Source organism: Microtus oregoni, unplaced genomic scaffold (assembly GCF_018167655.1).
Source record: "Microtus oregoni isolate MIOR12 unplaced genomic scaffold, Mior012 000013F_ref0000133, whole genome shotgun sequence".
In the NCBI taxonomy this organism is placed as follows: domain Eukaryota; kingdom Metazoa; phylum Chordata; class Mammalia; order Rodentia; family Cricetidae; genus Microtus; species Microtus oregoni.
In genome coordinates, this window is record NW_024543072.1 from 11852412 (window position 1) to 11873942 (window position 21531).

The 21531-nt window shown below is 50.3% G+C and overlaps 1 protein-coding gene across 1 annotated transcript; it reads left to right on the plus strand.

Annotated features, from left to right (window-relative positions):
• The first annotated feature begins 542 nt into the window (after positions 1–542).
• Mmrn2 (multimerin 2) lies at positions 543–21304 on the plus strand. Its single transcript, XM_041663100.1, has 7 exons — positions 543–773; positions 12643–12771; positions 12848–12954; positions 13049–13129; positions 13795–13968; positions 14077–15900; positions 20058–21304. Exons 1-7 carry the CDS (start codon positions 610–612, stop codon positions 20438–20440), a joined length of 2862 nt encoding a protein of 953 aa, XP_041519034.1. The 5' UTR covers positions 543–609; the 3' UTR covers positions 20441–21304.
• The last annotated feature ends 227 nt before the right edge of the window (positions 21305–21531 follow it).

Below are 21531 nucleotides of genomic sequence, written 5' to 3' on the forward strand. Positions count from 1 at the left end.
CCAGCTACCCACAGCATCCTGGATGCTCCTGACCCTGAGGCTCCAGTCAAACCTGTTGGAAAGCTGGGAAACACACAGTTTCCCCCATGCCTGCAATGGACTGAGTGACCCGCTGTGTGTTTCTAGCATAGTTCCTTCCCTTCTCTGAGCTTCCACCCACCTGCTGGTTCCCATAGCCCAGCACCAAGCGGTGCTGAGAAGGCACGAAGGGCCTGCCCCCCACTTCCTGGCCAACAGTGTGGGTGGCACCCTATCTCCTGAGGCTGACACTTTCCACCGTTCTGTCTCCAGGCCCAGAACAGAGTCCTGTAGAAATGGCTTTGATAGGGTCACCCTTGTGTGTCTCACACACCCCCAATGTCCTGATTCAAGTGCCCTTAGGACACAGGAATTGGCTTGAGTGGTTGCTGACCTCAGAGGGGACCAGGCTGGAAGAGGCGGGGGCGGATGAGGCTTACCGGGTGGGCCGGACCAGGCCACTTCCTCCTTTTGTTGTCCCCATGTTTTCTTTTCTTTCTGACTTGAAGACCACATCACCAGCAAATTTGGGAGTCTGGTTCAACTGGCAAGGTTGAACCTCAGTGGAACCAGCTGTGCCTGCCCGTCGTCATGATCCTGACACTGATGCTGGGCCTTGGGGGGTACCTGAGCTGGGGACTTCTGGGGGCCTGGGCACAAGACCTTGGTACCAGGTTCTCTGATCCCAAAAGGCTCAGGGTACCTGCGGGCTGGAAAACAGAGACTGCCGATACCAGCAGAGACCCCATCGGACGGTAAGGAGATCCTGGCCATGGCAGAGGGCAGGGGGTGATAGCTGAGTCCCAGACACATGTCTGTGGAATGGGCTGATATATGACTAACTGGTGCTAGTTTCCTGGATCCAGTACTTCAGGGCCCAGCCTGAGGATGCCAGGGTAGTTCCTGATTGACCCTTATCAGGGGCTTCCACTGGGTCTCCCACTATCAGCTACCAGCATGGAACTCAGAGGGACTGATGTTCTAGATGCTTTCTGCTGATGAGGGCTACTCTTTGAAGGAACTCAGCTCTGAAAGGCAGCTACCCCTAGGGGAGGCATTTGGAGCTGAGTGCCCAAGGTACCAGGCCAGGACTGAGCAGTGAGTGAAGGGCTCCTGAAACCCCCGAGCTCGTGGAGGCAGGGGCTCCTAGGGCACCTCCGTGAGGCCTCCCGGATGGACAGGATACAGCTGACCCCAGACATGGTTTTCCAACATCCTCATTACACTTCAAGGTACCTGGACTCTGGCTCTGTCCCTCGTCCCTCAGGGTTTGCAGTCTCATGACTGGACACGTCCAATTGGGCCAGCCTCTGAGGTGCGGCTTTTCAAGTATTATTTCTATTGTGTTTCCCAACAGCCTTCCTCACAGTGACTGACTGTCCTGCCCAGATCACAGCCTAGGAGAGCCGGATCTTCACTTTTCATACCCAGCTCTCTGAGTGGAACCCTGCGACCTGTCAGGCTGGGCAGCCAGCCCACACCCATCCTTAGCCTCCCCTCCCCCCCACACACACACCCAAGGGACTGCGATACGGTTCCCAGACAAATCTGCCCGGGCCAGGTTCCCATCCGTTTCTGACACTCCCAGGGGAATATCTGCTGGGCACTTTCTGGAAAGCAGTCTTAGCCAGAAAGAAGCCTCAGAGTGACAGGGAGCATGCGCTGATTAGGGTGGAGGGGGTGAGTCTGGTGGTGTAGAGGAAGAGGTCTATCCCCAGTTCTACTACAGGCTCTGGAGCACAGGTGACCATCGATGGAGGCAGTCCTACCACCCACCTCTGACCTAAGGACAGGGACCAAGCCTCTCTTACCCCAGCAGTAGGTCCCAGGAGGCAAGTTCCTCCTCCCATTGTGAAGGGAAGGATGGAGGAGCAGGAGGGGTCAGGAGGTGGTCCTTGTTCTTATAATCTCCCGGGTGTGGAGAGGGTCTGCTTGCTCCTTAGTTCTTGAGAGCAGAGGCCCCTCCATCTTCCCTGGACGCTGTTGCACTAGGCTCTAGTGACTAGAGGGTTTGTGCTGCTTCTGATCCCGGGAATGCCCAGGTCAGCCAGGCTAGGACTTCTGCCTACTGGGGTTTCCTTTTCGCATCCCCAGAAGCTTGAACCCCGCAGTTCAAGCCCACGTTATTGAAGTATCCGGAGAGCCTGGTGGGAAAGGAAGGAAATGCTGCTTCCTGGGCTGATGGCTTCCCAGGTTCCTGTGACAGGAGGCAGAAGTGTCGCTCGGATCCTTGAAGAGCAGGGGAAGGGGAGGGGGAGTACTCCATCAGTCGTGAGGGTGGGGGATGGGGCAGCGCAGCAGCAGCAGCAGCAGCAGCAGCAGCAGCAGCAGCAGCAGCATCGGTCCCTAAATCTCCGCTGCCAGACTTAGACCTCCTGCTCTCTGTGTGGCCCTCCAGTTTCCAGACACCTGGTATCAGGCATGCCCTGCGCTCACAGGGATCAGAGCCTTTGGAAGAACAGCAAAACAAAACAAGTTTAGAGCCTCCACACCCTGTGTCCCCAGACTGCCAGGTCCCAGAGGGACATGGTTAACTGCTTCCTAAGCCCCTGGGGAACCTGAAGAGGCAGGGCCAAGGAACTAGCAAGGAACACCTTTGGATGTCACAGGGAAGAGGTTCCTCCTAGTTTCTTGGTTTGGGTGTGTATGTAGCATGTGGGCTCCTCAGACCCAAGTCAGCTGCACTAGAGACTGGGTCTGTGGTAGGGGCCACGACGACTCTGGGAGAGGGTGCCCATCTTCTATGTTGTTGTGACAGCTCAGAATGGTGAGGATGCCACTTAGGGCCTCAGATCTCATAAGAGTTGGGAGCCAGGTCTTCCCTGTCCTGATCCGCTCCCACGCAGGGTGGGGGTATAGTGTTACTCCCAGGAGCAGGCTCCTCCTAAGGAAAGGAACACTTGGGACTTCTGTAGCTTGTAGCTCAAGAATCAGAGCTGTTCATCATGTCACTAGGGGTCACACAGCAGCAAAATGGAGTCAGCAATGTGCCCTTGTACCTGTCCCCACTTCTGGACACAGGGTTCCACAGGGAAGAGCTCCACAGGCCAGGACTGAGGCATCTTAGGCTTATCCTCAGGGAGTCCCAGGTCCAGGCGGACTATGGGTTTCCCTGCCAAGATATGCCACCACTCCATCGCTCCCCGTCCGGGGACAAAGCCCCAGGAAGGAGGATGAGTTTCCTGGGATGGTCACACTGAGAGCTGGATGCAAGCCTCTGAGAACAAGGTTGCCAGAAAGGACACCGTCAAGCCAGAAAGAACCTGTAGAGATGGGCTCCTTGGTTAGCGAAGACACATTCTTGTGAAGGCAGCCACCGCAGCTGAGGCGCTTCCATTATGCAGAAAGCACCAGCCCCTCCCCTCAACAGCCTCTGTCAGCCTTCCCCACAACCCCTCTCTTCGTCTCTCAGTCTCCAGGGATGCGGCTTCTGCACATTTCCAGGAGTGGGAGGACTCAAGGTCACCAGAGTCCAGGAAGGAAAGGGGAGGGGAGCTTCAGGTTCCCAGCTCCCACTCAAGCTCAGCATCCCATGTGGTTTGTGCCACACAGGGTTGGGACCGACCCCTACATTCACTCTTGACTGGCACCCGATCCTCAGTACACCTTCCTTGGCAGATGAGGGTGCCCAGCAGGGATCCTCATAGCAGGCTACAAAAGAAGGAGCAGGCCTGAGGCAGAGGGCAGCGAGAACAATGGGGCACTTCAGCACGTCGAGCCTGGGGCACATGTGCTGAGGGCTTCCCAGGAGCTGCCAAGAGCCATAGGAAACCAAAGCAAAGGTTAGGAATTTTCCCAGGCCTCGAGGCCGACTGCCTGTGCTGTGCCAAGCGGGGAGCTGCCAAGGGGGGAGCGAGCCAGCCGCGGCGGCGGGGTGGCAGCGCAGAAGAGAAAGTTCCTGGGCAGGAAGGGTGGGCAGCATGACTTTCAGTTCAGGAGGGAGAGCTGGAAAGTCCCATCACTTCTGCAGGCTGGACCAGGCCACGCCTCACCATCCCAAATCCCCCCCCCCCTCCCCGGCACAGGCCTTCTGGGCTCTAGGAGCGAGCTTAAGGTGTGTGAGGTGGGGCTTGTTTACATTTGTTCTCAGGCTTTCTGGACTGTATTTTCCATTATTGTTGGAGTGTGGCGTGGGCCATGTGCATCCCAGGATGCTCACTGACCCGGATGTTCTCGTTCTCTCCCTCTCTCTCTCTCTCTCTCTCTCTCTCTCTCTCTCTCTCTCTCTCTCCCTTTCTCCCCCTCTCCCTCTCCTCTCCGTCTCTCTCTTCCTCTCTGTCTCTGTCTGTCTGTCCCTCTCTCTGCCCCCCACCCCCCACCCCGGCTCCCCAGCACTGGGAGGGATTACAAGTGCATTCGGCCATGCCTGACTTTTTGTGGGTGCAGACGATCCAGTCTCAGGCTCTTGTGCTTGCAGAGACAAGTGCTTTGCCAGCGAGCCATTTCCCTAGCCCTCGTCATGAATTTTTCAGACATTCGATTTATGGAGTTGATCTTACTCACACCCTATTACCCTGTCCTCTTCTCCTCCCTCATCCCAGGCTGCTACTTCCTCCTCCTCCTCCTCTTCCTCTTCCTCCTCCTCCCCCTCCCTCTCCTCCCCCTTGTCTGGCTTCTACTTTCAGGTGCTTTTTGCTTTTAAGCCCAGATTCTGCGAAGGAGAATATACAGGAGATACTTGTTTTTCTGAGTGTGGCTGACTTCCCTTAATGTGATGATCTCTAGTTCTTTTAATTTTCCTGCAAATGCCATTATTTCAATCCTTCGATGACTGAATATATATTTCACACACATATATATCATATATAAATATATATACTATACATACACCATGCTCTTTATCCATTTATCTGCTGAGAGATCCACTCTAACTCCACATGTCTACTGCTGCAAGTAGCCTGGTTAGCAGGATGTGTTGGTATCTCCGTCTGCTAGTGTATATCCCTTTCAGTATACACCCTGAGTGCTAGAGCTGGGTCGTATGGTAATCACATATATTTTGTTTTAGTTTTAGGGTTTAACTATTTTTTTTATTTTTCTACATTTTATGTTAATTAAAAATATACAACAAAATTCTGTTGTACCCCATAAATACAAGGTATTTTCTGCTATATAAAAAGATAAAAAATTTTTAAATTATAATAAAAATGTTACGTGTATGGGTGTTTTGCCTGCATGTTTGACTGTGTACCATGTGTGTGCCTAGTGCCCGAGGAGGCCAGAAGAAGGTGCTGGGTGCCCTGGACTTGAAGTTACAGACAGTTGTGAGCCACCACTTAAGTCCTGGGAATGTAAGAGGGGTCCTCTGGAAGAATAGCCAGTGCCCTTAACAATGGAACCATCTCTCCAGCCCATTTGTTTTCCTGTTTTTGTCCGTTATTTTTCTTAAACAAGGTTACTCTGTATATCCCTAGCTATCCTGGAACTCCTTCTGTAGATCATGCTGGACCAATGCTGAGATTAAAGACATTCACCACAACTTGTTGGGGGAGGCCGCTTGTTCATTCTGGGCTGCCCAGACTCGAAATAATCACACAGAAATCTGTAGTAATTGCAATATTGTTTGGCCAATAGCTTAGGCATATTGCTAGCTAGCTAGCTCTTACATCTTTTTCCATTATTTTATATTTTCTCATGAGGCTTGTGACCTACCGGCAAGGTTACAACTCTCAGCTTGTGTCTTTCCCCTCTGGCTGCTCCTAAGCATCTCACTGACTCCGCCTTCTTTCTCAGTTTTCCCCACCTAGTTCTATTCTGCCCTGCTATAGGCCCAATGCAGTTTCTTTATTAATTAATGGTAATAAAACATATTCATAGCATACAGAGGGGAATCCCACACCAACTATGGCCTGGCTATCCTGTTTATTTTTGAGACAGGGTCTCCATGTAGCTCAAGCTAGTTCATCTTGGCTTCAAACCTCTGATCCTCCTTCTTCCTGCCTCCCAGGCACTGGGATTATAGGCCTGTATCACCAGGACCAGCTTCTGTAGTATTTAGTGTTTGGGGGTCATCTAGATTGATATCCATTTTGCACTAGCTTGTATTCTCACCAACAGTGCAACTTGAGGACATCATCCCTCACTCCCACCTCCACATCTGAGTCCGCATTCCTGTGTTTCATTTTGTTTTGTTTTGACGCAGGGTCTCTGGTAGCCCACTCTAGCTTCAAACTCCCTGTTGTAGCTGAGGATGACCTTGAACTACTGAACTTCCTGCCTTGCCTCCTGCCTCTACCTACCAGGTTCTAAAATATTCTAGGTGCTGTCCTAGAACTCACTGTGTAGCCGAAGGTGCCCTTGAACTTTAGATCCTCCTGCCTCTACCTCCTGAGGTCTGTGCCACCATTCCTGGTTTTATGTGGTGCTGGTACAGAACTCACTCAGAACTCCATGCGTGCTAGCAAGCGTTCTCCCAACTTTTCTACATCCTTCCTTTGTGTGTGTTTGCATGTGTTCATATGTGTGCATGTGTGTGCACACACTTGTACATTCCATGCATGCGGAGGCCTAAGGTCAACATCAAGAGTCTTCCTCAATTGCTCAATTCAAGGATCTTTTCTGGACTTCCTGTTCACCAGTTAGACCAGATTAGTTGGGCAGCAGCCCCAGAAATCCTCTGCCTCCTGGGAGCTGGATTTCAGGTGCGAACAACTGTGTCTGGCTTTTCACGTGGGTCCTGGGGAACCAAATTCAGTTCACCATGCTTATGTGGCAAGTATTTTACTAACAACCCCCAGACCCCTGCTTTTTTTTTTTCTTTTTCCAATTTTGCTATGTAGCCAAGTTGTCCAGAAACTTGAGATCTTCCTTCTCAGTTCCCCAAGTACTGGGATTATAGGCATGTACCATCAAGCCTTCCTCGAGTTCATTTATTTATTTAAAGTTTCATTTTTTTTAAAAAATAAAAACACTCCTATGCAAGGGCCAGAAAACAATGGCCAGTGGGCCACAATTTTTGATTAAATAAAGTTTTGTTGGCGCACAGCTGGGTTCACTTATTGACATATCTTTAGAGACTGCTTTCGTGTTATGACGGAAGTAGCTGTGACAGTGTCCATCCTGACTGGAAAGCCTAGATTCGGGGCAAGCTTCAAGGGCATGTGGCCTGAACATCTGCATGCCGAGCTCAGCCCTGGGGCCCTACAAGAACTCCAAAGGGCATACACTGGGCACATTCCAGCTTCTTAAAATTCTTAATAATTGTTGAACAAATAGCTCAACTTTCCATTCCGCCCTGTTCAGTTAGTCCTATGTAAAATATTTACCATCTGTCTTTTTAGAGAGGAAGCTGCTGGCCACTTGCTCTACTTTGCCTCTCTGTGATCGGATACCAATCAAAAGCAATCTGGGTGTTTGGGTTTATTCGGGTGCAATAAGAGAAGGCTCATTTGGCCGACAGGTTGCAGCCCTGTATTATAGAATGAATTTGCCTTTCCCGTGAAAAGATGAGAGGAAAGCTATGGGAACTAAGCCTTGAGGAAACTGCTTCGTGCCCCCTTGCTTGGTCAGCTACCTTTCTTATACACCCCAGGTCCACCTGCCTAGGGATGACCCCACCCACAGTGGGCTGGGCCCTCGGATAGCAATTAGCCACAGGCCCATCCAGTCTAGGCAGTACCTCAATGGAGGTTTCCAATCCCCAGGTCTCTCTAGGTCATCTCACGTCACAACTTACACTATGTATGACGCTCCTGGATTGAAGTCAGTCAGTTCTACAAGGTTTGCGGAAACCATGAAAAGCCCCAGCCCCCTTTGTCCCTCAAAGTATTGACTTTTAACTCACTAGGCAATTCTTCTGTCATTGATCTCTGTGTTTCTGAATTACGTACTTAACATTGCTACTTCTTTGGAAGTACTATTGCCTGTGAGTCAGCTCTTTTCCCCACACCACACAAAGGTAAACACCTGCACACACGCGTACACACACACACAAACACACACACACACACACACACACACACACACACACACCTTGCCATTCTCCCAATCTTCAGAGTATTTCTAATCAAGTGACAGTAACCTCTACATGGTTATAGTCATGAAATAAACTTTGAATCATTTTTTTCCTTTGCATGCTTTTAGTTTTCCCTGGATTAAAACTTTTTTTCTCCTCCGCTTGGTTTTTGTTTTTGTTTAAAAGCTCATCTTCTCAACCACTGGTCTACATATTCTCTTAGCACTCATATCAGAGGTCAACTAACTTTATTTTCAACCAGAACTGCCTTGCAGGCTGCCCTCTGGGCCACTGCATTGCTCCACCAACTGTCCTGAGGGCCGTGCCTGCAAGTATGTCTTCTGTGTGTGTCTTGTCCCTACAGAGGCCAGAAAGCGTTGGGTCCCCTGGAACTGGAGTTACAGATGGTTGTGAACTGCCATGTGGATGCTGGGAATTGAACCCAGGTCCTCTGGAAAAGCAGCCAGCTCTCTTAAACACCGAGCCATCTCTCAAAAGATGAAGTCAACATCATCCTGCCTCAGACTCCCAAGTGTTGGCATTATAAGCATTCTCTTGCACTGGTGGATTTCCTGGATCCTCGTGACACTCAGTTCTAGGCTGTGCCTTGGAATGACCCAGACAGTTCTAGAATGCTGATGCTCTTGCCCAGACTTGGGGGGTCTTCTGAAACTGGTCTGGGGTTGGGCTTAGAGAACTTTATTATACTGATGCTGGGGGTTCACTCTCTGGCAGCCTCAGCACCTACGCAATAATCAAGATGCACCTTCAACCCACAAGGGACCTTGGCTTTTAAAAGCCGCCAGTGGTTTCTATGTCCAGGCAAGGTTTTGAACCACATTGTTAGTGATCTACTGCTAAGAGGTACAAGAGAGGCAGCAGGCTAGAAACCTAATACATACGATTTGTTTGTTTGTTTGTGAGACTTCACACTGTTGCTCAGGCTGACCTTGAACTCCGAGCTCAAGCAATTCTCCCTGTCTGGGATGCTAATAGATGACCTGGATATAACTTGCTGTGTTTGAAAATGTGTCCATTCTGTATTCTTCTGTTGACTGATACATAATATGTGCACAGGATTCTAGGGTGGCAATTATTTTCTGCCAATATTGTTAATATACTTCTCATCACTATGTTTCTAAACCAGGGAATGTTGTCGAGAGGTTCAAGGTCACTGTGTGTGTGTGTGTGTGTGTGTGTGTGTGTGTGTGTCGGTCTGTCTGTCTGTCTGTCTCCCTTCCTCCCTCCACACGTACAATTACAGGCAATTAGGCAACACACATACAGATTATTAGGCAATTCTTTTGTCATTGATCTCTGTAATATATACTACTTATTGTTTATTTTTGAGATAGAGGTCATGGGAAGCAAAGAGAGGTTAGAAGCATAGAAGCAATATCCCAGAGGCCCTCTCGTCCCAGGGTCCAGAAAGAAGTCTCTCTCTCTCTTTCTCTCCTCTCTTCTTTCTCAGTGTATGTGTGTTGATTTTTCTTTCTATAAGAATGTAGAGGGCTGGAGAGATGGCTCAGTGTTTAAGAGCATTGCCTGCTTTTCCAAAGGTCCTGAGTTCAATTCCCGGCAACCACATGGTGGCTCACAACCATCTGTAATGAGGTCTGGTGCCCTCTTCCGGCCTGAAGACATACATGCAGAAAGAATATTGTATACATAATAAATAAATATTTTTTAAAAAAAGAATGTAGATATAACCATCTTGTTCCCAGAGTTCTAAAATTTCTCAGGGGTGAGCTTTGATGTGGGCTTATTTCTATCTTATTGCAGGTTCTTGGTGGGTCTTTTGCATTGAAAACTCAAGACTTTTTATGTCTGGAACACACATACCACACAAACACACACCACACAGAGACACACCACATTCAGACACACTGAAACACACCACACATACAGACACACACCACATGCAAGCATACACATGTAAACACACCACACACACACACCACATACAGACACATACTGAAACACACCACACATACAGACACACATCACACACAAACATACACATGCAAACACACCACACACACACACACACACACAGCCTTCTTCCCTTCGCTGTCATCCACGTCATCTGGATGTTGGGCCTGGGACTGATGCTCCCCCTCTCTTCTCTCATTTTTCATCTCCTCTTGCTCTTTCTGTCTTGTTATTTGCTTGCTTTTGTTGTTATTTGTCTTTTTACTTGTGTGCACGAGTGTTTTGTCTGCTCACACATTTGTGATGGATACTGTGAATGGATACTGGGGTGCCCATGGAGGTCAGAAGGCCTGGAGTTAAAGATGTCTGTGAGCCCACATGTGGGTACTGGGAACTGAACCTGGGTTCTCTGCCAGAGCAAGAGTTCTTAAACCACCGAGTGCCATCTCTCCAGCTTGTTTTTGTTTCTTTTTTTTTTTTTTTTAAAACAGGGTCTCATATAGCTCAGGCTGCCTGGTGCTCACTATGTAGGTGGCCTTGAAATCCTGATCCTCTGGCTTCCACCCCCTGATGGCTGGGATGACAGGCCTATGCCACCCAACCTGTTTTTACACGGTATTGGGAATCTAGCCCAGAACTTCCTGTCTGCCTCTGGGCTGTTGTCCCCAGCCTGGTTCTGTTTTGGTTCTTGTTTTTATTTTCATGTCTAATGGGGTCTTTTCATTTTCAAGTGTTCTCTTTGTTCTCCGAATATCCTGCCAACCTTGAACCGCCCCACCCCAAAGTAGTCCCTGCCTTGTTTCTTCCACGTAGCAACTTCTCTTACCTATGTGGAAACACTGGATAAATTTGTAGGCGGGATTTCTCCACGCAGTCGGGGTTCTCTCCAAATGGAACCCTCCCTCTCCCATTTGTCCGTTTTGACTTCCTGCTCATCTTTTTGTTGTTGTTGTTGTTGTTCTTTTCAGGACTGAGGATTTACTTACGGCCTTGTATATGCCAGGCACATGCTCTGATACCAAGCTGTACCTTGGTTCAGCTTCCTTCTTCTGTGACAGAGTTTTCTCAGGGTTCATCCTCAGACGTCCAGTCACGTCACGCCTTTCTAAGCTGTTCTGGGACAGGAGTCTCCGCTGGGCACTTCACTGGGAGGCTCTCCTGATGTCACCATCTTCAGGTCTCTTTTGCTGAGACTAGGTAGTTTTTCTGGCAAGATTTTCTAGCCTACTGTCCAGAAGGTGAAGGCTGCCTGTCAGGCTTCTAGGAACCTGGTGGGAGAGCAGGCCATTGTGGTGGGGTGGGTAAATGTGAGAGGCTTGGGTGCAGTGGGGCGTGTATGTGTCTCAGGATCACAATGGGTGTGGCCACACAATGGCCATTAAGTCCTTCCTTCCACCACCACCCCCCCAACTTTAATGGTGCCTAATGGTCCCAGGGCAAAGGACAGCTTCAGAAAGTAAAATTCCAATACCAACAAGCAAAGTCCCTGAGCATTGCTCTCTGATGACCGCCGGACATGGCCACTTCCTCCATGTCCCCATCACCTGGTCTGAGATGCCCCCTTTTCTCCTCTAGACCCTAAGGCCTCTACCCTAGACCATCCATGTCTTACTGACTCCCATTCTCCCTGGATCCTGGAACCGGAGAGCCTCTGTGATTTCCCTGCTTCCCTGCTTCTCTGCTTCCCGTGGCCTCAAGACGTGGCTCAGTTCTTCCTCTGGTATCCCTATGAAGGTTTCTACTTCCCTTGCCTCTGTCTGTAGCCCCTTCCGACATCCACAGCCCTATCCAAACCCCAGCTCCTCGTCTGACTCACCCTTTAGACACAGCCCTGTAATCAGACCTTTTATAGGTCTTAACCACACCCCTTCTTCTGAGGTTGTCTGTTCTCCTTGGGACCCTTCAGGGAAAATCTGTATGTCCATGGTGTCGCCAGTGCCAGTACCTGGCACCCAGCATGTACTGCATTGCATGGGGCAGCAGAGGCCATTGCCACTTGCATCTCCGGAGAGCTTTGTTCGGGTAGCTAACTATGAGGGGACGATGCCTTGAACCCAGGGAGCCAGCCCTCGGGAGTGAGCATGCTCCCCATCCTCAGTGCCTCTACAGTGCATACAAGCAAAGGGTAACGATGGAGAGGCAGCCTCCCAAGGGCTGAGTATACTGGATGCGACTCCAACTTCTCTGCAGGATCATTAAGTGGAGACCTTCCCAGAGAGGAGGCTGTTCCACCCAGTCACCTTCCTTCCCCAGCAAACGCTAGAAAGCCCCTTGTCCAGTAGGCAGGGCCAGGGAGGAGTAGGTACAGGCATGTTCTGGTGAGAAAAGATGGGAGAAGAACCGGGCAGTTGCCAGGATAGGGCGCAAAGTAGTTCCAGAGCCCACCCAGAAAGGGGTGTCACCACCGCTAACTGTAGTGGTGTGTCACTCGAGGTCACAAGCCAGAAACTGCAGGTTCCGAGTGAGAGCCCCACAGCTCGCTGGCAGCTGTGTTAGGCTGGGGGACCTCTTGGCCTTGCTCTACCTACCCTGGGGAGGCTTTGGGAAGACAATGCCTCAGGGGCTCTTTTGAGTGGCTCTGCAGAGCCTGGGGATTAAGACAAGAGCTCCCTTCCCTGGCATTCAATGGTCTCCAGAACTGGACAGGGCAAGAGGCAGGGTGGGGTATCCCTAGACATTGGCGGGGCACTGGGAGGCGGGGCAAGCCTCACAACACTCTCCTATGGCTTCTTTTCCAGGAACTGGTGTCCTTACCAGAAGTCTAGACTGGTCACCTTCGTAGCTGCTTGCAAAACAGAGAAATTCCTGGTGCATTCACAGCAGCCTTGTCCACAGGGGGCTCCTGACTGCCAGAGAGCCAAAGCCATGTGAGTGGGGTGGACAGGTCACTTTCTAGGCCCAGTGGGCTGGCCAGAGGTGCTGAGCCCCTGCCTTCTTCCTCAGGTACCGAGTGGCCCAGAAGCCAGTGTACCGCGTCCAACAGAAGGTGCTGGTCTCTGTGGCCTGGAGATGCTGCCCAGGCTTCCGGGGTCCAGACTGCGAGGACTATGGTAGGGCTCCCCAAAGTCCTCCTTAACCCCTTCTCCCAGAAATCATGCTGTTCCTCTGACTTCTGGACTCAATACACCATGCTTCTCTCTGCAGATCCCACAGCAAACCCTGAGCCCACGGAGCCAAGTGGTGAACTCCCAGGGACTTGGGACCAGCTGGATGGCTTTGAACTTGGTACGTTGCTTTCCTGGAATAATAGAGCTTGTGGGTCTACTTCTTCCTCCTCTGACAGGAAGTACCAAACTTTACCCTTGAAAGAATCAGCATGTGTTTCCTTGCAGTTCTGCACTGTTCTCTGGGAACAGGCTCCCAGGGTCCTCAGCTACTATCTGGGACTGATACCTGGCCCCTTTCCTAACCCCATTTTTCTTGGAAAGCTGGCTTTGCCAGGTTCCTTTCTTACCCCTTGACCTACAAAAGCTCCTAGGCGTGGAGGAAGCGTTTTCCACACTCTTGCACATTGCCCCCTCTCCCAACTCCAGGACCTGGTCTCAGCCTTAAACACAAAAGAGTCACCCTATATGAATTGATCTCAAGGGTGGGATAGGCGATGCATGTCTTTATATGATCAGCTATCTTTTAGTTAGAGCTGCGGGGAATGACATGGTGGCTAATAGCGGAGAGATATGTATTGACTGATCAGTCACGCTTGCTGTGGGTGTGGGAGCAAAGGTGATGGCTTAGAGAGCTGCATTTGTCCTTCTGAAGCTAATGGCTTCTAAGCTCCAGCTCCAGGGGGGCCAACATATTCGCTTGCTCTGAGTTCCAAGTCTTTTCTTGACTGTATTGTCTGCCCAGGCCTGGTGAGTTCGCCTTAAACATGTCTGATATGTTTTCAGGCCACCCTGTTACAGAGTTCAATGAGATTAAGGAGCCACAGGGACAACGGGAACACCTTCTTCAAAATCTCCAGAACGATGCCCAGTTGGTAGAAGATGGCATCCCAGGCCCTTGGGAGGCCCTGGCCAGCAACCTCACTGCTGAGACGACAGAAAACAATCAAACAGAATTCGGTGAGTAGCAGCCCACAAGAAGGCACAGACTGCAGAGGCTTTACTCTCCCTGCCTGGGAAGGGGTGTCTGCTGCCACAGACGTGTGTGAAACATGGTATCTATTGCAGAGTTTTCTGGAGGGCTGTCAGAGCAGCCCCTGCAGCCCCTGCAGCCCCTGCAGCCCCATGTCGACGCGTTCCTGCAAGCCCACGTCGATCCCATCTGGAAGAGCTTCAGTGAGAGCTTGCACAGCCTCTCCCAGGCTATCAGGAACTTGTCTCTCGAGGTGGAGGCCAATCGCCAGGCTGTCAAGAGGGTCCAGGAGGACACCGTGACCAGGGCTGACCTCCAGGAGCTTGGTGCCAAGTTTGATGCCAACGTCCAGGAGAATAACCAGAGAGTGGGCCAGCTGTGGCAGGATGTGGAGGAACAGCTGCATGCCCAGCGCCGTTCCTTGCACCATGCCCTCTCCGAGGTCCAAACTGAGATGAGCACCAAGTTGAAGCAGCTTGTCAAGGCTCAGGAACTCCCAGGAGCCAACGGCAGCCTGGTGGTGGCGGCATCCGCTGCAGCGGCGGCAAGGCCAGAGCCAGAGAGCCTGCAGGCCAGGCTGGGCCAGCTGCAGAGAAACATCTCTGCTCTGCACAGGATCATGGATCAGAGGGAGGAGGCGCTGCAGGGCACCCTCAAGAACATGGACAGTGTCCTGAGCCGGCACGTGGATGAAATCAAGGAGCTGTACTCTGAATCAGATGAGACCTTCGATCAGATCAGCAAGGTAGAACGGCAGGTGGAGGAGCTGCTGGTGAACCACACGGGGCTCCGAGAGCTGCGGGTGATCTTGATGGAAAAGTCCCTCATCATGGAAGAGAACAAAGTGGAGCTGGAGGAGCAACTATTGGAGCTAAACCTCACTCTGCAACATCTGCAGGTGGGCCATGCAGACCTCATCAAGTATGTCAAAGACTGCAACTGCCAGAGGCTCAACTCTGACGTGGACGTCATCCGGGAGGGCCAAAGGGACGCCATGCGCACCCTGGAAGAGACCCAGGTGAGCCTGGATGAGCAGCACCAGCTAGACGATTCTTCTTTACGGTCGTTGCAAAGCACTGTGGATGCCATGTCCTCAGCGATGGACGAGCACAAAGGAGAGAGCGAGCGGGCACGGGCCGAGAGGGCCAGGATGCGAAGCCAGCTGCGGGCGCTAGAGCACGCGGTGGAAGCGCTGAAGACTGTGGCGAACCAGACCCGCAGAGAGATGCGCCACCTGCATAGTTCCTTTGCAGCCCTTTTGGAGGATGCACTGCGGCATCAGGCGGTGCTGACCGCCCTCTTTGGGGAAGAGACAATGGAGGAGATGTCGGAGGAAGCGCCTCGCCCTCTGCCCCTGAATTATGATCAGATCCGCCTCGCCCTGCGGGATGCCGCCAGTGGGCTGCAGGAACAGGCGTTTGGCTGGAATGCCTTGGCCACTCGAGTGGAGGTCTTGGAGCAGGCCGTGGAGCAGCACCCACAGTTGGCAGAACAACTGGAACCCAGACACGATTCTGGGAGGGAGGAGGAAGCCACCGCTTTGGCGAACCTGGAGCAGGAGATTCAACGCCTAAACTCTGATGTCAAGCAGGTTGGGCGATGCTGTGAGGTCTCCTGGGCTGCCTCCCTCAATGGATCCCTTGAAGACCTACACAGCATGGTTTCTGACACCCGACACAGCCTGAGACAGCACCAGCAGCTCTTCCACGGCCTTTTCCAGAACTTCCAAGAGCTGGTGGCAAACAACATTAGCCTAGACCTGGGTAAGCTGCATGCCATGCTAAGTAAGAAAGAGAAGAGGCAGCAGAAGGGCCTGGGAGCCTCCCGGAAGAGGGAGAAGAAGCAAGTGGTGATATTGGCAGATGCACATGCCAAAGGGATGGAGAAAGGTGTTCTGGACTCAGAGCTCTGGGAAGCAGGTGAGTGCGGGGGCCTGGAGACTGACTGTGTGTATCTAGGACACAGTTATTTGCCTACCCAGCAGCTCCCTTCTCCTGGGGGAGGCAGAGGCACAGGGTGCAAGAAGGCAGGATGATGGTTGGTTACCGCTACTCAGGGGGCTACCTACCTTTCCCTTTTCTTCAGGGCTATGGGTCTCTTTGTTTGTTTGAGACAGGGTTTCTCTGTGTAGCCCTGACTGCCCTGGAACTTGGCTGGCCTCCAACTCACAGAGATTGGCCTGCCTCTGCCTCCTGAGTGCTGGGATCAAAGGTGTGAGCCACCACACCAAGTGGCCATGAGCCTCTTAAGCTCCCTGGAGTACAGGGAGGTATAAGTCTCAAAAATCAGTTGTAGTTCCGGAGCCCATGAGTTGGCAGAGGCCCTAGCCATGAGCAGAGTAGGATGTCTCAATTCTTCACCCTCACCCCAGTCCCTTGTCTTGCATAAGTTCACCCCTGTACTCTAGGGAGGGTGGATTGGGGCAGGGATCATCTATAATGGCAGCACCCCACAAGTGGTGAATACAGGAACCGGCCTTATACTCAGAAGGAAGGGACATTTTTTGTTTGTTTGTTTGTTTGTTTGTTTGAGACAGGGTTTCTCTTGTAGCTTTGGAGCCTGTCCTGGAACTCCCTCTGTAGATGAGACTGGCCTCAAACTCACAGAGATCTGCCTGCCTCTGCCTTCTGAGTGCTGGGATTCTACCGGGTGGAAGGAGCTTTCTTAGTAAATGCAGTAGGAATATCCTGCAGCATCGTTTCACTGTGGTGACTCAGCCTTGGCTGCTCAACCAGTCATTCTTTATCAGCACATCTTACTTGAAACTGAGGCTCCAGCCCAGGAAATGACCTCACCCAAGCAGCGAGCAGCCCTGAGAGGCCGGCTCTCAGGTGCTGGAAGCACACAGAAGACCCCTGAGGGGCCAGCGTTGTCGCAACACCTGAGGGCTTCCTTTCCCCAAAGCAAGCGGGAACCTGGGCATTTCCCCCGGCAATCGCCAGCATTTCCAGAGAGCCGCATGCGCTTGCACTAACTCCTCCATCTCTCTTTCGCTTGAGAGCGGTACAAGCCCCAACATGCCTATGACTTTTACCACTTGCTTGATAGGCTTAGGAGTCTGTGTACTCCGGCAGTATTTTTTCTTTAACTTCGGAGAATATTTTCCCCTTTAAAAGCCCTAGCCGGGAGGTGGTGGCGCACACCTTTAATCCCAGCACTCGGGAGGCAGAGGCAGGCGGATCTCTGTGAGTTCGAGACCAGCCTGGTCTACAAGAGCTAGTTCCAGGACAGGCTCCAAAACCAAAGAGAAACCCTGTCTCGAAAAAAACCAAAAAAAAAAAAAAAAGCAAGCCCTGTTATTGCAAGAGGCCATAGAGCTTGCATTTGCGCCCCACAGGCACAAACCCTCAGTTTGCACAGCCCTTCCATCTTCTGAAGCCCACTGGGTCTCCCGCTGTGGGGGACTCCCCGATGTAGGCTGGTTGAAAGAAGAACCAGGAGCTCCACCTGCTGGATGCTGCAGGGACTGAAACACCACCCCTCAACAGTCCCTGCGGCACAAACAGGAAGGGTATTCATAAACAATTCCCCTAACGTCTTCCAGACGTAGAGAGAAGCAAAATCTTGTCATTCCTAAGGCTATTTCTGGATTTGGAGGCAAAGAGACGGATTGTAGTCTGAGACTTCAGTCACTAACTGTTTTGCCAATTTCTTTTACGTCTTGGTTCTGTTTTCTGAGAAACGGGAGGGCTTACACGGAGGTTGGGGGAGGAACTCCCAAGAAGACCCTGCTAGGGTGGTCTCACTTCCTGGACTCCAGTAAGGTCCTTTGTCCCATCCGCTGGCCATCAGTTCATCTGAACTTCCTAAACAGGAGGGGTAGCAGGCACCCTTCCTCTTGCACAAGGTAACAAGGGGTTACCCTGCCTCTAATTTCAGCAGGATTGCCCTTTTGCAAGTGAGAAAGACAGGAGAGCACCCCAAACCAAGAAGGCCCAAGCTCTGCTCTCTGCTTGTGTGGTCTGGATCATCAAACTGTCCCTTTAAAACTTCACTTTGCCCATATGCCACGCTAGGGCTCTGTGCAGCGTTTTTGAAACCATTAACGCGATCAACCAGGGCTGGAGAGATGGCTCAGCAGTTAAGGGAACTGACTGCTCCTCCAGAGGACCTGGGTTCAATTCCCAGCACCTACATGGCAGCTGACAACCATCTCTAACTTCAGTTCCTGGGGACCTGGTAACCTTTTCTGGCCTCTGTGGACACCACCCATGCACACGGTACAGACATGAATACAAACAAAATGCCTGACACATAAAACAATAATAATTGGGCTGGAGAGATGGCTCGAAGGTTAAGAGCTCTGGCTGTTCTTCTAGAGATCCTGAGTTCAATTCCCAGTAACTACAGGGTGGCTCATAACCATCTGTAATGAGATCTGGTGCCCTCTTCTGGTGTGCAGGCAGACATGCAGGCTTAATACTATATACATAATAAATCTTTAAAAAATAAAATAATTACAATTTAGATGAATAGCCAGATGGGGTCCCCTTGCTCAAGAAAAGGTCTTACTCTGTAGCTCAGATTGACTTAAAAAATCAAGATTTTACTGCCTCAGTCTCCTATGTTACAATTAGGTATAGACTACATGTTAGAATTATAGATATGGACTATCATGTTAGAATTACAGGTGTGGACTACATGTTAGAATTACAGGTGTGGACTACATGATAGAATTATAGATGCGGACTATCATGTTAGAATTACAGGTGTGGACTACATGATAGAATTATAGATGCGGACTATCATGTTAGAATTACAGGTGTGGGCTACATGTTAGAATTACAGGTGTGGACTACCATGTTAGAATTACAGGTGTGGGCTACATGATAGAATTATAGATGCGGACTATCATGTTAGAATTACAGGTGTGGACTACATGTTAGAATTACAGGTGTGGACTACATGATAGAATTATAGATGCGGACTATCATGTTAGAATTACAGGTGTGGACTACATGTTAGAATTATAGATGCGGACTATCATGTTAGAATTACAGGTGTGGACTACATGTTAGAATTATAGATGCGGACTATCATGTTAGAATTACAGGTGTGGGCTACATGTTAGAATTACAGGTGTGGACTATCATGTTAGAATTATAGGTGTGGACTATCATGTTAGAATTACAGGTGTGGACTACATGTTAGAATTACAGGTGTGGACTACATGATAGAATTATAGATGCGGACTATCATGTTAGAATTACAGGTGTGGACTACATGTTAGAATTATAGATGCGGACTATCATGTTAGAATTACAGGTGTGGACTACATGTTAGAATTATAGATGCGGACTACCATGTTAGATTTACAGGTGTGGACTACCATGTTAGAATTACAGGTGTGGACTATCATGTTAGAATTATAGGTGTGGACTATCACGTTAGAATTACAGGTGTGGACTATCATGTTAACACAACAGGTGTGGGCTACATGTTAGAATTACAGGTGTGGACTACATGTTAGAATTACAGGTGTGGACTACATGTTAGAATTACAGGTGTGGACTACCATGCCTGGCTTGAAGGGGTTTCTTCTTCATTTTTCTTTATGCTCTTGTGCCCTCGTCTGGTAAGAACCTCCATTCCTGCTCCTGTCTATCTCCCAGTGTTAACGTTATTTTGAAGATAATACTCTCTTCCATAGACATCTCAAGATTCCCAGCAGGTATGTGCTAGGGGTATGACTTAGTAATAGAGCACTTGTCTAGCATGTGTGAGGTCCTGTGTTCCATCCCTGGCCTGATTTGGAACACAGGAAGGATCCTTGGCAGGTAGCACACACCTGGGCGTTGGATGCCCCGCTTTCTAGCACAGCCCACCAAGGTGTGAGCCTTGGGTAGCCAAAGACTCCTCTCTAGATAGATGAAAGGATGGGATCAAAGGAGAAAGTGCTTTTTTTAATCAGCCGGTCTCCCCTTCTCCCCCACTCTGAAATCACATTGTCTGAGACAGACACCTTCAGGAATGTTGAAGGTGTCTAGAGATAGTGTCCTGCTTGTAGTGCGATTAAGGTGAAGAAGGCAGAGTTTGCGAGAGAATGGATAACTCACTGAGTGTTTTCTTTTCTCAGGCTCCCCTGTGGCCTTCTATGCCACTTCTTCAGAGGCAGCAACCGCCCTGCAGATGGTGAAGTTTAGCACCACTTCCATCAATGTGGGCAGCAGCTACTTCCCCGAACACGGATACTTCCGAGCCCCGCAACGTGGTGTCTACTTGTTTGCAGTGAGCATTACGTTTGGCCCAGGCCCAGGCATGGGGCAGCTGGTGTTTGAAGGTCATCACCGGGTTCCAGTCTACAGCACAGAACAGAGGGGTGGGAGCACAGCTACTACTTTTGCTATGTCAGAGATGCAGAAGGGCGAGAGGGTGTGGTTTGAGTTGATCCAAGGGTCAATAACAAAGGGGAGCCAACCACACACTGCATTTGGGGGCTTCCTGGTGTTCAAGACCTGAACCCTGGGTTCAGCTCGCTTGCATCAGACATGGTAAACTCGCCTGCTGTCCGTAGAGTGGAGAACACGTAGAGGTCTAGCTCTTTCCTGGGTACCCGCAAAGGTCCTGCCATAGGCAGCATGTATCTTCTTTTGGACACACAGGCTGGGGGAGGCCAAGAATGCTGCTCCCTGGACTATACCTGGAGCGGGAGCTGGGCTTCTCACGCCTTCCCCCAATGGCATGGCTTATCTTGGCTCTAAGCCATTCCCTCAATTCCGCAACTTTGTTTTGTTGGTATTTTTCTCCTTGTGTGGTTGGAAATTTCTGTACAATATTTAAATCTTTTCCTCTTCCCTGTGTCAGAAAGTCATTGTTTCACAGAAAGAATGTTTACAGGGAAGGTGACAGGCCAGGCGTAGCTCATTGTGTTTGGCCCTGGATTCTTTTTCTAATACCTCAAAAAAACTTGAAGGAAAAAAAGGATTTTTTTTTTTTCCTTTCTGAAATTGGAAACAAGTCTCCAATGACTACAGGAAAGCTAGTTAAAACCAGCCTTTCTGGTTGCAGAAGGGAGCTAATGGTTGCTTCAACCAACTGTGGGAAATGAAATTAGTTATCTCTTGGCTGGGAATGCAGCTTGACCTGGATTCAGTCCCCAGCACTCTATAAAACAGGCATGGTGGTTACACACCTGTGATTTCAGCACATGGAAGAGGCAGGGGCATCAGAAGCTCAGGGCCATCCTCACATTTGTGACAGTTCAAGGCTAGCTTGGGGTAGAAGTGACCCTGTCTCAAAACAACAAAAGGAGTAAGGAGTTAAATTTTGTTGTTGTTGTTGTTTTTGGTTTTTCGAGACAGGGTTTCTCTGTAGCTTTGGTGCCTGTCCTTGAACTAGCTCTTGTAGATCCGCCTGCCTCTGCCTCCCAGAGTGCTGGGATTAAAGGCGTGGGCCACCACCGCCCGGATGTTTTTGTTTTTTTGACACAACGTTTCTCTGTAGCTTTGGAGCCTGGCCTGGAACTTGTTCAGTAGCCCAGGCTGGCCTTGAACTCACAGAGCCACGTGTGCCACCACGACCCAGCTTTTTTAAGTCATCCTTTGCCTTTT